Source organism: Coregonus clupeaformis, unplaced genomic scaffold, assembly GCF_020615455.1.
Source record: "Coregonus clupeaformis isolate EN_2021a unplaced genomic scaffold, ASM2061545v1 scaf0091, whole genome shotgun sequence".
Classification (NCBI taxonomy): Eukaryota; Metazoa; Chordata; class Actinopteri; order Salmoniformes; family Salmonidae; genus Coregonus; species Coregonus clupeaformis.
The window spans coordinates 618938-634096 of NW_025533546.1; the positions used below are offsets into that span (position 1 = coordinate 618938).

Sequence of the window (15159 nt, forward strand, 5' to 3'; positions counted from 1 at the left end):
GACGGATGGTCTCCTGAGGGATCTCCTCCCAGACCTGGACTAAAGCATCCACCAACTCCTGGACAGTCTGTGGTGCAACGTGGCGTTGGTGGATGGAGCGAGACATGATGTCCCAGATGTGCTCAATTGGATTCAGGTCTGGGGAACGGGCGGGCCAGTCCATAGCATCAATGCCTTCCTCTTGCAGGAACTGCTGACACACTCCAGCCACATGAGGTCTAGCATTGTCTTGCATTAGGAGGAACCCAGGACCAACCGCACCAGCATATGGTCTCACACGGGGTCTGAGGATCTCATCTCGGTACCTAATGGCAGTCAGGCTACCTCTGGCGAGCACATGGAGGGCTGTGCGGCCCCCCAAAGAAATGCCACCCCACACCATGACTGACCCACCGCCAAACCGGTCATGATGGAGGATGTTGCAGGCAGCAGAACGTTCTCCACGGTGTCTCCAGACTCTGTCACGACTGTCACATGTGCTCAGTGTGAACCTGCTTTCATCTGTGAAGAGCACAGGGTGCCAGTGGCGAATTTGCCAATCTTGGTGTTCTCTGGCAAATGCCAAACGTCCTGCACGGTGTTGGACTGTAAGCACAACCCCCACCTGTGGACGTCGGGCCCTCACACCACCCTCATGGAGTCTGTTTCTGACCGTTTGAGCAGACACATGCACATTTGTGGCCTGCTGGAGGTCATTTTGCAGGGCTCTGGCAGTGCTCCTCCTGCTCCTCCTTGCACAAAGGCGGAGGTAGCAGTCCTGCTGCTGGGTTGTTGCCCTCCTACGGCCTCCTCCACGTCTCCTGATGTACTGGCCTGTCTCCTGGTAGCGCCTCCATGCTCTGGACACTACGCTGACAGACACAGCAAACCTTCTTGCCACAGCTCGCATTGATGTGCCATCCTGGATGAGCTGCACTACCTGAGCCACTTGTGAGGGTTGTAGACTCCATCTCATGCTACCACTAGAGTGAAAGCACCGCCAGCATTCAAAAGTGACCAAAACATCAGCCAGGAAGCATGGGAACTGAGAAGTGGTCTGTAGTCACCACCTGCAAAACCAGTCCTTTATTGGGGGTGTCTTGCTAATTACCTATAATTTCCACCTGTTGTCTATTCCATTTGCACAACAGCATGTGAAATGTATTGTCAATCAGTGTTGCTTCCTAAGTGGACAGTTTGATTTCACAGAAGTGTGATTGACTTGGAGTTACATTGTGTTGTTTAAGTGTTCCCTTTATTTTTTTGAGCAGTGTATTTTTTGTTTCTCAAAATAAACTGTAATTGGACTTTATTAATTACTATAACTCTATTACTAATGGAATCTACAAATAAAGTTGATCAAATGGATTACACTGTAATTTTTTTATTGGAAGGGAAAATAAAATAGGCTATAGGCCTTTGTTTTTTCTAGGACTTTGTAGACTTACAGTGGGGAAAAAAAGTATTTAGTCAGCCACCAATTGTGCAAGTTCTCCCACTTAAAAAGATGAGAGAGGCCTGTAATTTTCATCATAGGTACACGTCAACTATGACAGACACATTTAGAAATAAAAATCCAGAAAATCACATTGTAGGATTTTTTATGAATTTATTTGCAAATTATGGTGGAAAATAAGTATTTGGTCACCTACAAACAAGCAAGATTTCTGGCTCTCACAGACCTGTAACTTCTTCTTTAAGAGGCTCCTCTGTCCTCCACTCGTTACCTGTATTAATGGCACCTGTTTGAACTTGTTATCAGTATAAAAGACACCTGTCCACAACCTCAAACAATCACACTCCAAACTCCACTATGGCCAAGACCAAAGAGCTGTCAAAGGACACCAGAAACAAAATTGTAGACCTGCACCAGGCTGGGAAGACTGAATCTGCAATAGGTAAGCAGCTTGGTTTGAAGAAATCAACTGTGGGAGCAATCATTAGGAAATGGAAGACATACAAGACCACTGATAATCTCCCCTCGATCTGGGGCTCCACGCAAGATCTCACCCCGTGGGGTCAAAATGATCACAAGAACGGTGAGCAAAAATCCCAGAACCACACAGGGGGACCTAGTGAATGACCTGCAGAGAGCTGGGACCAAAGTAACAAAGCCTACCATCAGTAACACACTACGCCGCCAGGGACTCAAATCCTGCAGTGCAAGAAATGTCCCCCTGCTTAAGCCAGTACATGTCCAGGCCCGTCTGAAGTTTGCTAGAGTGCATTTGGATGATCCAGAAGAGGATTGGGAGAATGTCATATGGTCAGATGAAACCAAAATATAACTTTTTGGTAAAAACTCGTCGTGTTTGGAGGACAAAGAATGCTGAGTTGCATCCAAAGAACACCATACCTACTGTGAAGCATGGGGGTGGAAACATCATGCTTTGGGGCTGTTTTTCTGCAAAGGGACCAGGACGACTGATCCGTGTAAAGGAAAGAATGAATGGGGCCATGTATCGTGAGATTTTGAGTGAAAACCTCCTTCCATCAGCAAGGGCATTGAAGATGAAACGTGGCTGGGTCTTTCAGCATGACAATGATCCCAAACACACCGCCCGGGCAACGAAGGAGTGGCTTCGTAAGAAGCATTTCAAGGTCCTGGAGTGGCCTAGCCAGTCTCCAGATCTCAACCCCATAGAAAATCTTTGGAGGGAGTTGAAAGTCCGTGTTGCCCAGCGACAGCCCCAAAACATCACTGCTCTAGAGGAGATCTGCATGGAGGAATGGGCCAAAATACCAGCAACAGTGTGTGAAAACCTTGTGAAGACTTACAGAAAACGTTTGACCTGTGTCATTGCCAACAAAGGGTATATAACAAAGTATTGAGAAACTTTTGTTATTGACCAAATACTTATTTTCCACCATAATTTGCAAATAAAATCATTAAAAATCCTACAATGTGATTTTCTGGATTTTTTTTCCTCATTTTGTCTGTCATAGTTGACGTGTACCTATGATGAAAATTACAGGCCTCTCTCATCTTTTTAAGTGGGAGAACTTGCACAATTGGTGGCTGACTAAATACTTTTTTCCCCCCACTGTATACAAAACATATCCTTGAATCTATCTAAACAAATAACTATTGTTGTTATTTTTTTAATTGATATATTTCCACAAATATTTTTTCATGCAATTCATCCTTTACAATAGTTTATGCACTATTTATCAAGCGTTGTTGCTTATGTTTGCTGCACCTTGCGAGTTGATATGCATCTGATGCATATGATAATGGTGACGCCCGGCAACGTTCTCCAGCAGGTATTTATATGCTGAAAGGCCAGGCGGTTCTAGTGTTAAAAGGCCAGTGCCAGAGGATCTGAGGGACCTACTGGGTACATAACTAAAAAGCATGTCTGACATGTATTGGGGTGCACACTAGTGTATTGATTTAAAAACCAACAGAAGAAACTTAAAACGAATTCTAAAAATCATAGGCAGCCAGTGCAGAGACTTTAAAACCTGTGTAATATGTGGTGCTGGCAAGGACTGATATCCCACCATTTTTGTAGTACCTCTTCGATATTAGCACTCAGCATCCTAGCTCCTCTGCTGTTTGGGTGAAAGGAATAAGTCCAGAAAAGATAATCCGCTTGTCAGTAGCCAATAGCTTTTCCCTCAGGTATTCGAAATACTGTCTCAACTCCCCCCATTACTGCAGCCCGATGTTGTTAGTACCGACATGCATGACCACCGTGTGCAGCTCAGGGTTTCGGTTTAGGATGAACGTAAGTTCCCGGGTAATGTCACCCACCCTGGCTCCAAGGAAGCAGAAAGTATTTTCCGAGCCGATGCTCTCGGACCAACAGACGGTAGCAGAGTGAACAGTCTATGAATTGGGTGGCTGGAGTCTTTGGCAATTTTTCAGCTCTTCCTCTGACACCGCCTGATATAGAGGTCCTGGATGGCAGGGAGCTCAGCCAGTGTACTGGGCTGTCCGCACCACCCTTTGTAGAGCTTTGCGGTCAAGGGCGGTGCAATTGCCATACCAAGTGGTGATGTAGGCAGTCAAGATGCTCTCGATGGTGCAGCTGTATAACTTTTTGGTGTAACCCAATCACGAGGCATGCCTACAGTTGGGAACGCGCTGCAAATCTGTCAGTGAACAGCATACAGTAATATTTCAAATAAATTACAATCGTGGGAAAACACAGATTGGAAAGCAAATGTGGGCCCCGTGTAGCTCAGTTGGTAGAGTATGGCGTTTGCAACGCCAGGGTTGTGGGTTCGATTCTCATGGGGGGCCAGTATGAAAAATGTATGCATTCACTAACTGTAAGTCGCTCTGGATAAGAGCGTCTGCTAAATGAGAGAAAAAAAAGAAAAGAAAAAAAGACTCCTGCTGAAAAGAGAAGACTAATCTGCCTGTAGGCTACCAAATATGTTATCAACTTCCAAATAGGCCTATGGAGCGAACAGTATTGTTTTACAAAGTAAAACAAGATAGAGGCTTTTGACATGGGCATCAGCCATCGCCGGTGAGTGAGCTGCGCATCATTGGGTGAGTCAGTGAAACTGGAAAGCTTTTTTAGGACTATAATTATTTTACAGTATGTATATCTCCACACACCTAGGCTATTGATGGATTCAAGACAAGGTCGCTTTTTTTCTTCTCAGATTATCAGTTTGTCAGTATCAAAGTAGTCATTTAGATAATTTGTGAGGTATAAAAACTATGTGTTCCAGCACCTCCCAATTTACAAATTAAGCACTGAGCGTAGCATAGTATTAATCAGTGTGAGACTATTTACTCACTGTTGAGCACTCTTTTACAACACTCATTAGTACATTACCTCTGGAAAATGCACACACACACACACTCACACACACACAGTAGTTCTGTACCTGTTCTCCTCCTGTTTGGTGGAGGGGTGAAGGATAAGGATAAACAGAGAACAGAGTCACACATGGCACAGCGAGATTGAACTCAACACGATCCTGCAGTAACGTTAACACAAATCTGTAGTGGATCTTCTCCATTCCTCATCAATTAGAAATCCACCAACACTAGTATCTAGTGCTATGACGATATATCAAAGCGCTTACCTCAGTGTGGGCTCTGCCTAGCCGGGGTGTCCCAGCAGGCTGGGGAAGAGAATTAGCAAAACCATGGGTGATCCATGTCAACACTCCAGCCTCACCACTACACAGAGATGGAGAGAGAGAGGGGGGGGGTTGGGGGGGGGGTTGGGGTTAAAATAGTTAGAGACAATATATACAAAACGTTAAATTACATAGACTGACCAGGTGAATTGAGGTGAAAGCTATAATCCCTTATTGAAGCCACTTGTTAAATCCACTTAAAATCAGTGTAGATTAAGGGTAGGAGACAGGTTAAAGAAGGATTGAGACAAGCCTTGAGACAATTGAGACATGGATTGTTTATGTGTGCCATTCAGTGGGTGAATGTGCGAGACAAAATATTTAAGTGCCTTTGAACGGGGTATGGTAGTAGGTGCCACCGGTTTGTGTCAAGAACTGCAACGCTGCTACGTTGTTCATGCTCAACAGTTTCCCATGTGTATCAAGAATGGTCCACCACCCAAAGGACATCCAGCCAACTTGACACAACTGTCACGGAATCAGCCGAGGCTGCTCCTCCTCCTTGCTCAGGCAGGCTTCGGCGTTCGTCGTCCCCGGAGTACTAGCTGCCACGATCTATGTTTCGGTGTTTGACTTGTTTTGTCCTGATTGTGTACACCTGTTCCCCATTATGTTGTTTGTATTCCCTATTTAACCCTATGTCGTGCATTGTGTGTTGTGTGTTATTGTATTTCGTCATCGGCAGTGTTCGTGTGCGGGTCGTTTATTCCTCCTATGTTGGAGATTGTTTTTCTTCTCTGGTTACTTTCGAGTAAAGTACGTTTCCAGAAAGCTCTGTGTCCTGCGTTTCACTTCACCTACCGCATTTCACTGTCGCCTTCTGACAACAACTGTGGGAAGCATTGGAATCAACATGGGCCAGCATCCCTGTGGAACGCTTTCGACACCTTGTACAGTAGAGTCCATGCCCTGAGGAGTTGAGGCTAGTCTGAGGGTAAAGGGGGGGATTTGTATTTGTGTTTGTGCCCCTCCCCCTCTCCTGAAAATTCATATCTCGAAATTCATAACATACTAACTGCCTTTAAAGGGAAATTTCAAAATTTTTCAACTTCATATTCATCATCTCCAGTACCACCCCCAACATCAACATACGTTTCAATGTTTTTTTTGTAAAAAAGATAGAGGAAGATAAGTGTTTCCAATGACATCATCAGTTTGCATCATGTGATATTAACCAATCATGAGTAGGCGTTGCGTACTAATTGTCTACTAATTGATTGATGATGTCATTGGAAATACTTATCTTCCTCTATCTTTTTTTTTTACTACAAAACATAGAAACGCGCCATTTTCAGATACAGTATGTTGATGTTGGGGTGGTGCTGGAGATGATGAATATGAAGTTGAACAATTTTGACATTTCCCTTTAATATTTTTGAGCATAGGCCTATTTATTTCTGCAGCGAAACAATGACTCATCACAAATTGTAAGCAAGGTATAGTGAACAAAAATGTAAACGCAACATGTAAAGTTCCATGAGCTGAAATAATTGTTTCATATGAACAAAAAGCTTACTTCTCTCAAACTGTGTGCACAAATTTGTTTACATCCCTGTCAGTGAGCATTTCTCCTTTGCCAAGATAATTAATCTACCTGACAGGTGTGGCATATCAAGAAGCTGATTAAACTGCATGATCATTACACAGGTGCAGTGGCGGCTCCTGAAAAAATTCTCAGGGGGGGCAATTTTTCTGATGATTTAGGTGACCTACACACATTTTCAAAAAGATATGTCCAGCAACAACATGAAGACAGGGGCAGCATATAAGTCAATGCCAGAAGCATTTATTGACTGATCTCAAAAGTGTTGGCTTACAAAAGCAAAATAAGTTATCACAGTAAAAATAATCAAGGGTGTTCTTTCACATTCCTCAACACTGCATAAACAATATGCATTTCCATAAACAAATGAAATATCAGCTGAAAATACAGCATCTTGGTATTTGTTCAGATTGCAGGATCAACAAGAGCTTTTACCACATTTTTTGCCTCATGGTTGAATTGGAAATATGTGCACCTGAGCATAATTCACAACAAGCAAGCAGGAGCTTTTGATAGAGGCTACTGAAAACATTGATGCAAGTTATTGGTAATAAGAAATTTTTATAGACTTCCATATTCTGCCCTCTTGTATATATTTGTGAAAATGAACAGTGATAGACATTTTGCCTGAAAACAGAATTTGAAAATAATTTCTAGAAAAGGTAAACACAGCTATCTGTATGGCTTTGTAAAAATGAACAACCATATTCTGGCCAATTGTATAGATTTGTAAATATGAACAACCATATTCTGGCCAATTGTATAGATTTGTAAAAATGAACATGAACAGATTATTTTGTTTTTTTTACTTTAAAAAAAATGAAAAATAACTATTTTAAACAACATCAACTGTGAACTGATTTGGGCGTGTGTGTGTTAAAGAGACAGACAGGGAGGGACAAAGAGAGAGAGAGGCTACATTACTTGTACTGAAACTGTTCTCTTCTCTCTTTCAATGCAGCAAAGCGGTCAATGACTTTCTCATTGAAATCAGGCATGCTGAGGACTAGTTCCCTCTCCATGGAAAGCATGGCCAGTGCATTCAGACGTTCCTGGCCCATTGAATTTCGCAGGAATGTCTTAACTCGTGTCAAAGTTGAGAAACATCTCTCAGCTTCAGCTGTTGTCATTGGAGTAGTTATGAGGATGTTCAACAGAGTCACAGTCTCAGAGAACGTCTCCTGGAGGTTGTAGCTCATGAGAACCTGGTACAGTGCCAGTGCACCACAGTTTGACTTTTCGTCGTCGGCAAAAATACCGTTCAGTCTCTCCAAAAGCACACTGGCGATTGAGACTGAGGTTGATTCCGAGATGGGAAGGAACTCAAAAAAGCGCTCCTGCACTTTGTGGTTGCTATCTATGTACCTCAGCACAAGCACCAGCTGTGTCTGTGTAGAAACGTCCGTGGTCTCGTCAGCTTGGATAGCTACGAAGTTCGCCGACTTCACCTCCTCCACAATATGTTCCCTCATGACCGCTAGCATACACTCCAGTAGCTCGTTTTGAATGGTCTTTGATGTGAACTTCTTTCAAAGAGACAATCGAGTTGCACTGAACGTTAGCCATCTTGATAGTAGTACGTGAATTGATTGACGCTGCTACCCGCTCTTTTCTTAGTTACGTTCATGGTTATGTTACGTATGACGAAAGCGCGTAAGTGCAAGCCCTCAGAAACCCATAGAGATTGTATTGAAAGCTCTGATATTTGAAAACATTTTTTTTTACATGAGAGTCTATGAGTGACTTCTGGGGCGATTTTCAACCTGACTGAAATCACCCCAAAGGGGGGCATTTGAAGCACGACTTTAGCCTGATTGGACATTTAGTGGCAGATCAGACGTCTAGATTAGAACACTGATAACTACTGTTGCCGTGATATAATTGATTAGAAAAAAATCCCTTCCTTTTTCCGTTTGGCAGTGCGTCGCCCATATCGCCCTAATGAACACACCGCCCCTGCACAGGTGCAAAAGGCCACTCTAAAATGTGCAGTTTTGTCACACAACACAATAACACAAATGTCTCAAGTTTTGAAGGAGCGTGCAATTGGCATGTTGACTGCACGAATGTCCAACAGAGCTGTTGCCAGAGATTTGAATGTTCATTTCTCTACCATAAGCCACCTCCAACGTCGTTTTAGAGAACTCAGTAGTACGTCCAACCGGCCTCACAACCACAGACCATGTGTAACCACGCCAGCCCAGGACCTCCACATCCGTCTTCTTCACCTTCGGGATCGTCAGCGAACAGCCACCCGGACAGCTGATGAAACTGAGGAGTATTTCTGTCTGTAATTTTTTTTATTTTTTTTTTATTTCACCTTTATTTAACCAGGTAAGCCAGTTGAGAACAGGTTCTCATTTACAACTGCGACCTGGCCAAGACAAAGCAAAGTAGTGCAACAAAAACAACACAGAGTTACATATGGGGTAAAAAAAACATAAAGTCAGAAATACAACAGAAAATATATATACAGTGTGTGCAAATGTAGCAAGTTATGGAGGTAAGGCAATAAATAGGCTATAGTGCAGAATAATTACAATAGTATTAACACTGGAATGCTAGATGTGCAAGAGATTATGTGCAAATAGAGATACTGGGGTGCAAAAGAGCAAATTAAATAACAATATAGGGATGAGGTAGTTGGGTGGGCTAATTTCAGATGGGCTGTGTACAGGTGCAGTGATCGGTAAGGTGCTCTGACAACTGATGCTTAAAGTTATTGAGGGAGATAAGAGTCTCCAGCTTCAGAGATTTTTGCAATTCGTTCCAGTCATTGGCAGCAGAGAACTGGAAGGAATGGCGGCCAAAGGAGGTGTTGGCTTTGGGAATGACCAGTGAGATATACCTGCTGGAGCGCAGACTACGGGTGGGTGCTGCTATGGTGACCAATGAGCTAAGATAAGGCGGGGATTTGCCTAGCAGTGATTTATAGATGGCCTGGAGCCAGTGGGTTTGACAACGAACATGTAGTGAGGACCAGCCAACAAGAGCGTACAGGTCACAGTGGTGGGTAGTGTATGGGGCTTTGGAGACAAAACGGATGGCACTGTGATAGACTACATCCAATTTGCTGAGTAGAGTGTTGGAGGCTATTTTATAAATGACATCGCCGAAGTCAAGGATCGGTAGGATAGTCAGTTTTACGAGGGCATGTTTGGCAGCATGAGTGAAGGAGGCTTTGTTGCGAAATAGGAAGCCGATTCTAGATTTAACTTTGGATTGGAGATTCTTTATGTGAGTCTGGAAGTTGAGTTTACAGTCTAACCAGACACCTAGATATTTGTAGTTGTCCACATACTCTAGGTCAGACCCGTCGAGAGTGGTGATTCTAGTCGGGTGGGCGGGTGCTAGCAGCGTTCGATTGAAAAGCATGCATTTAGTTTTACTAGTGTTTAAGAGCAGTTGAAGGCTACTGAAGGATTGTTGTATGGCATTGAAGCTCGTTTGGAGGTTTGTTAACACAGTGTCCAATGAAGGGCCAGATGTATACAAAATGGTGTCGTCTGCGTAGAGGTGGATCTGAGAGTCACCAGCAGCAAGAGCGACATCATTGATATACACGGAGAAAAGTGTCGGCCCAAGAATTGAACCCTGTGGCACCCCCATAGAGACTGCCATAGGTCCAGACAACAGGCCCTCCGATTTGACACACTGAACTCTATCTGAGAAGTAGTTGGTGAACCAGGCGAGGCAGTCATTTGAGAAACCAAGGCTATTTAGTCTGCCAATAAGAATGCGGTGGTTGACAGAGTCGAAAGCCTTGGCCAGGTCGATGAAGACGGCTGCACAGTACTGTCTATTATCAATCGCGGTTATAATATCGTTTAGGACCTTGAGCGTGGCTGAAGTGCACCCGTGACCAGCTCGGAAACCGGATTGCATAGCGGAGAAGGTACGGTGGTATTCGAAATGGTCGATGATCTGTTTATTAACTTGGCTTTGAATACTTTCGAAAGGCAGGGCAGGATGGATATAGGTCTGTAGCAGTTTGGATCTAGAGTGTCACCCCCTTTGAAGAGGGGGATGACCGTGGCAGCTTTCCAATCTCTGGGGATCTCAGACGTTATGAAAGAGAGGTTGAACAGACTAGTAATAGGGGTTGCGGACAATTTCGCGGCTAGTTTTAGGAAGAAAGGGTCCAGATTGTCTAGCCCAGCTGATTTGTAGGGGGTCCAGATTTTGCAGCGCTTTCAAAACATCAGCTGTCTGAATTTGTGTGAAGGAGAAGCGGGGGGCATGGGCAAGTTGCAGCAGAGGGTGCAGAGTTGGTGGCCGGGTTAGTGGTAGCCAGATGGAAAGCATGGCCAGCTGTAGCAAAATGCTTGTTGAAATTCTCGATTATTGTAGATTTATCGGTGGAGATAGTGTTTCCTAGCCTCAGTGCAGTGGGCAGCTGGGAGGAAGTGCTCTTATTCTCCATGTACTTTACAGTGTCCCAAAACTTTTTGGAGTTAGTGCTACAGGATGCAAATTTCTGTTTGAAAAAGTTAGCCTTTGCTTTCCTGACTGCTTGTGTATATTGGTTCCTAACTTCCCTGAAAAGTTGCATATCGCGGGGCTTTTGATGCTAATGCTGTACGCCACAGGATGTTTTTGTGCTGGTCAAGGGCAGTCAAGTCTGAGGAGAACCAGGGGCTATATCGGTTCTTAGTTCTGTATTTTTTGAATGGGGCATGTTTATTTAAGATTGAGAGGAAATTACTTTTAAGGAACAACCAGGCATCCTCTACTGACGGAATGAGATCTATATCCATCCAGGATACCTGGGCCAGGTCAATTAGGAAGGCCTCCTCGCTAAAGTGTTTTAGGGAGCGTTTGACAGTGATGAGGGGTGGTTGTTTGACCGCGGACCCGTTACGGACGCAGGCAATAAGGCAGTGATCGCTGAGATCCTGGTTGAAGACAGCTGAGGTGTATTTAGAGGGTATGTTAGTCAGGATGATATCTATGAGGGTACCCATGTTTAAGGATTTAGGGTTGTACCTGGTAGGTTCATTGATAATTTGCGTGAGGTTGAGGGCATCTAGCTTGGATTGTAGGATGGCTGGGGTATTAAGCATATCCCAATTTAGGTCACCAAGCAGTACAAACTCAGAGGATAAATGGGGGGCAATCAATTCACATATGGTGTCCAGGGCACAGCTGGGGGCTGAGGGGGGTCTGTAGCAAGCGGCAACAGTGAGAGACTTATTTCTGGAAAGGTGGATTTTTAGAAGTAGAAGCTCAAACTGTTTGGGCACAGACCTGGATAGTATGATAGAGCTCTGCAGGCTATCTCTACAGTAGATTGCAACTCCACCCCCTTTGGCAGTTCTATCTAGACGGAAAATGTTATAGTTGGGGATGGAAATTTCAGAATTTTTGGTGGCCTTCCTGAGCCAGGATTCAGACACTGCTAGAACATCAGGGTTGGCAGAGTGTGCTAACGCAGTGAATAACTCAAACTTAGGAAGTAGACTTCTGATATTTATGTGCAAGAAACCAATACTTTTGCGATTACAGAAGTCAACAAATGATAGCTCCTGGGGAGTAGGAGTGATACTGGGGGCTACAGGGCCTGGGTTAGCCTCTACATCACCAGAGGAACAGAGGAGGACTAGAATAAGGATACGGCTAAAGGCTTTAAGAACTGGTCTTCTAGTGCGTTGGGTACATAGAATAAAGGGGGGCAGATTTCCGGGTGTTATAGAAAAGATTCAGGGCATTATGTACAGACAAGGATATGGAAGGATATGAGTAAAGTGGAGGTAAACCTAAGCGTTGGGTAACACTGAAAGAGATAGTATCTCTAGAGGCATCAATTGAGTCGGTCTCTGAGTGTATGGGTGGAGGGACAAAAGAGCTAACTAAGGCAGGTTTAGCTAGGCTGGGGGTCTACAGTGATATAGTACAATTAGAAATAACCGAAACAACAATAAACTAACCATGTTTGGGCTGAGGCTAAACATAAACAGGATGTAGTACCGTAAAAGGAACAGTCCAGCAGATATCAGCTGTATAACTGAGTTATCATAAGGTCCGGTGGTGAAGTGCTAGTGAGTAAGAGGCCACGGCTGGCGAGTGCTACGTCCGTTTTGTTGTAGCCAGCTGGTAGCGAAGAATCGGAGTTAAAGGTCCAGTGATTCCGGGCGGAAAAACTGATATGTTCTGGGTCGATAACGCGCAGTGCTGACTGGCCGAATATCCGGTGATCAAAGTCCAGTGATTAAAATTAATCCCGCGGAAAAAAATCAAATGTTCTGGGTGAAACACTGCTAGCTGTGGCTAATAGCAAGTAATAAAGCCCTTTTGTGGGGAAAAACTCATTCTGATTGGCTGGGACTGGCTCCCCAGTGGGTGGGCTGCGCCCCTGCCCAGTCATGTGAAATCCATAGATTAGGGACTAATGAATTTATTTCAATTGACTGATTTCCTTATATGAACTGTAACTCAGTATAATCTTTGAAATCGTTCCATGTTGCGTTTATATTTTTATTCAGTATAGTTATAGTGACTCCTAAAGACATGATTGACATCAGGAAAGAGGGTAGGCTATCAGCTGATCATTGATGTTGATGATTGATGTTAAACTGCTAGTTAGCTAGCTCAATATTTGTTTTTACTGATTGTGATTCATCTTCAAGGCTCTTAAAGTGGAACTGACAGTGTTTTAACTACTTTGCAGATATGAAACAAACAGACAATCATAATAGCAGTAAAACATATCAAATTCCCAGTTTATGCTACAAAACCAACTTTATAAGAGGTTTTAAAAATAGGTTCTATTTGACAAAAACATTCCATGACGTAGAGTAAAGCATTGTTGGCAGAATAGAAAAAAAATAGAAAAAAAATAGATGCAGTTCAATGCATAATAACTATAATTCATTAATACATTTCTTGGTAGTGTCAGGTTTTGGCCATGACTGTTCGGGTTTTGGTCACTAGATGTCCCCATTGCACCTTTTTTGTACCTTTTGTTTTTCTTGCTCTAATTATTGTTTGCACCTGTAGGTCATTCCCTTGTTAGTATTTAAACCCTGTGTGTTCCTCAGTTCCTTGCTCAGTGTTTGTAAGTTAGCACCCAGCCCCAGCCCAAGCCTTGTTTTATATAGATATTTCTCTGGTGGGATTTTCCAGAGGTTCTCTGGTTTAGTTCTTGTGTTTTGTTTGAGTAGTCTTTTGAGGTTTGTTTTTCCCTGCTGTTTTTTACCACTTTGTGGAGTTTCTTTTGTTTTTTGGAGGTTTTCCTCTTTGTGCCTCTTGGCTTTATTTTTGGACATTGTGGATTTAGTTTCTTTGCCTGAAGATTTTGTTTTTTAATTAAACCACCATCTCCAGTACAGCTGTGTCTGCCTCATCTTCTGGGTTCTGACAATTATTAGTGACTGTTTCTCGCACCGGGTCGTGACAGGTAGTCTAAAAAATATTGCTATCAGGTTGTAAATCACAGCTGGCCTGGTTTGCTGCCTCCACCCTTTCAGGATGCACTTTTCAATTTCAATGACTCAATATTTTGGACCAAAATGGACGAATGTAACTAAGGTTGGGAGTGTCAATACAATCAAACTAGCAAGGGCAATGATCACAATTCAGTCATAACGTGGCTAATAGGCTAACATATCTATTTATGTAGCTATTCATTTAGCAAGCTAAAAACACGGAGCCTAACCTTAGCTAGCTTCTTGAAAGATGTCATGTCATTGAACGAGTGGGTGAGTGGCCAACTTTTTTTCCTCGTATTGTTTTTTGTTGGCTACAGCTAGAGATGCAGGTGTCATTTGGTTAGCTAGCAAGAAATGTGAATCACTTTGCTAGCTAGTTAACTATGCTGAACTTGAATGACTGTTATCCACAGTTAGCATACATATTTCTTAGTTGTCAATGAAATGCAACCCGCAACACGGTTAGCCATTGTGGCTGGGACCGCGGATTGTCCCGGGTTTGTGGCTGTCTAGATCCCTGCTGTTTGTAGTTTTCAATCTTCCCTGTGACATGCCATCTGGAACTGCGAGGAGTAACAGTGTAACCTGCGTTGCTAGCTACCATGACAAAAACCAAAGCCGGCAGGAGTACCGTTGAGGACAGGGGTGTCTCTCTATCACAGGTGAAGGATCTTTTAAACAAACAAAAAGAGTTCTACGAGCAGTTGTTACAACAACAAGAACATACAGTGGGGAGAACAAGTATTTGATACACTGCCGATTTTGCAGGTTTTCCTACTTACAAAGCATGTAGACGTCTGTAATTTTTATCATAGGTACACTTCAACAGAAAATCACATTGTATGATTTTTAAGTAATTAATTTGCATTTTATTGCATGACATAAGTATTTGATCACCTACCAACCAGTAAGAATTCCGGCTCTCACAGACCTGTTCGTTTTTCTTTAAGAAGCCCTCCTGTTCTCCACTCATTACCTGTATTAACTGCACCTGTTTGAACTCGTTACCTGTATAAAAGACACCTGTCCACACACTCAATCAAACAGACTCCAACCTCTCCACAATGGCCAAGACCAGAGAGCTGTGTAAGGACATCAGGGATA

General features: G+C 43.4%; 1 protein-coding gene across 1 annotated transcript in view; it reads right to left on the reverse strand.

The window, feature by feature from the left end:
• Nucleotides 1-15159, reverse strand: part of LOC121579086 (cyclic nucleotide-gated cation channel beta-1-like) — a 98838-nt gene that overhangs the window by 72341 nt on the left and 11338 nt on the right. Inside the window, exons 5-6 of the mRNA XM_041893367.2 lie at nucleotides 5029-5125; nucleotides 4828-4838 (exon numbers count right to left, since the gene is read on the reverse strand). Of these exons, the coding sequence (XP_041749301.1) occupies nucleotides 4828-4838; nucleotides 5029-5125 (108 nt within the window). The remainder of the gene's footprint in view (nucleotides 1-4827; nucleotides 4839-5028; nucleotides 5126-15159) is intronic.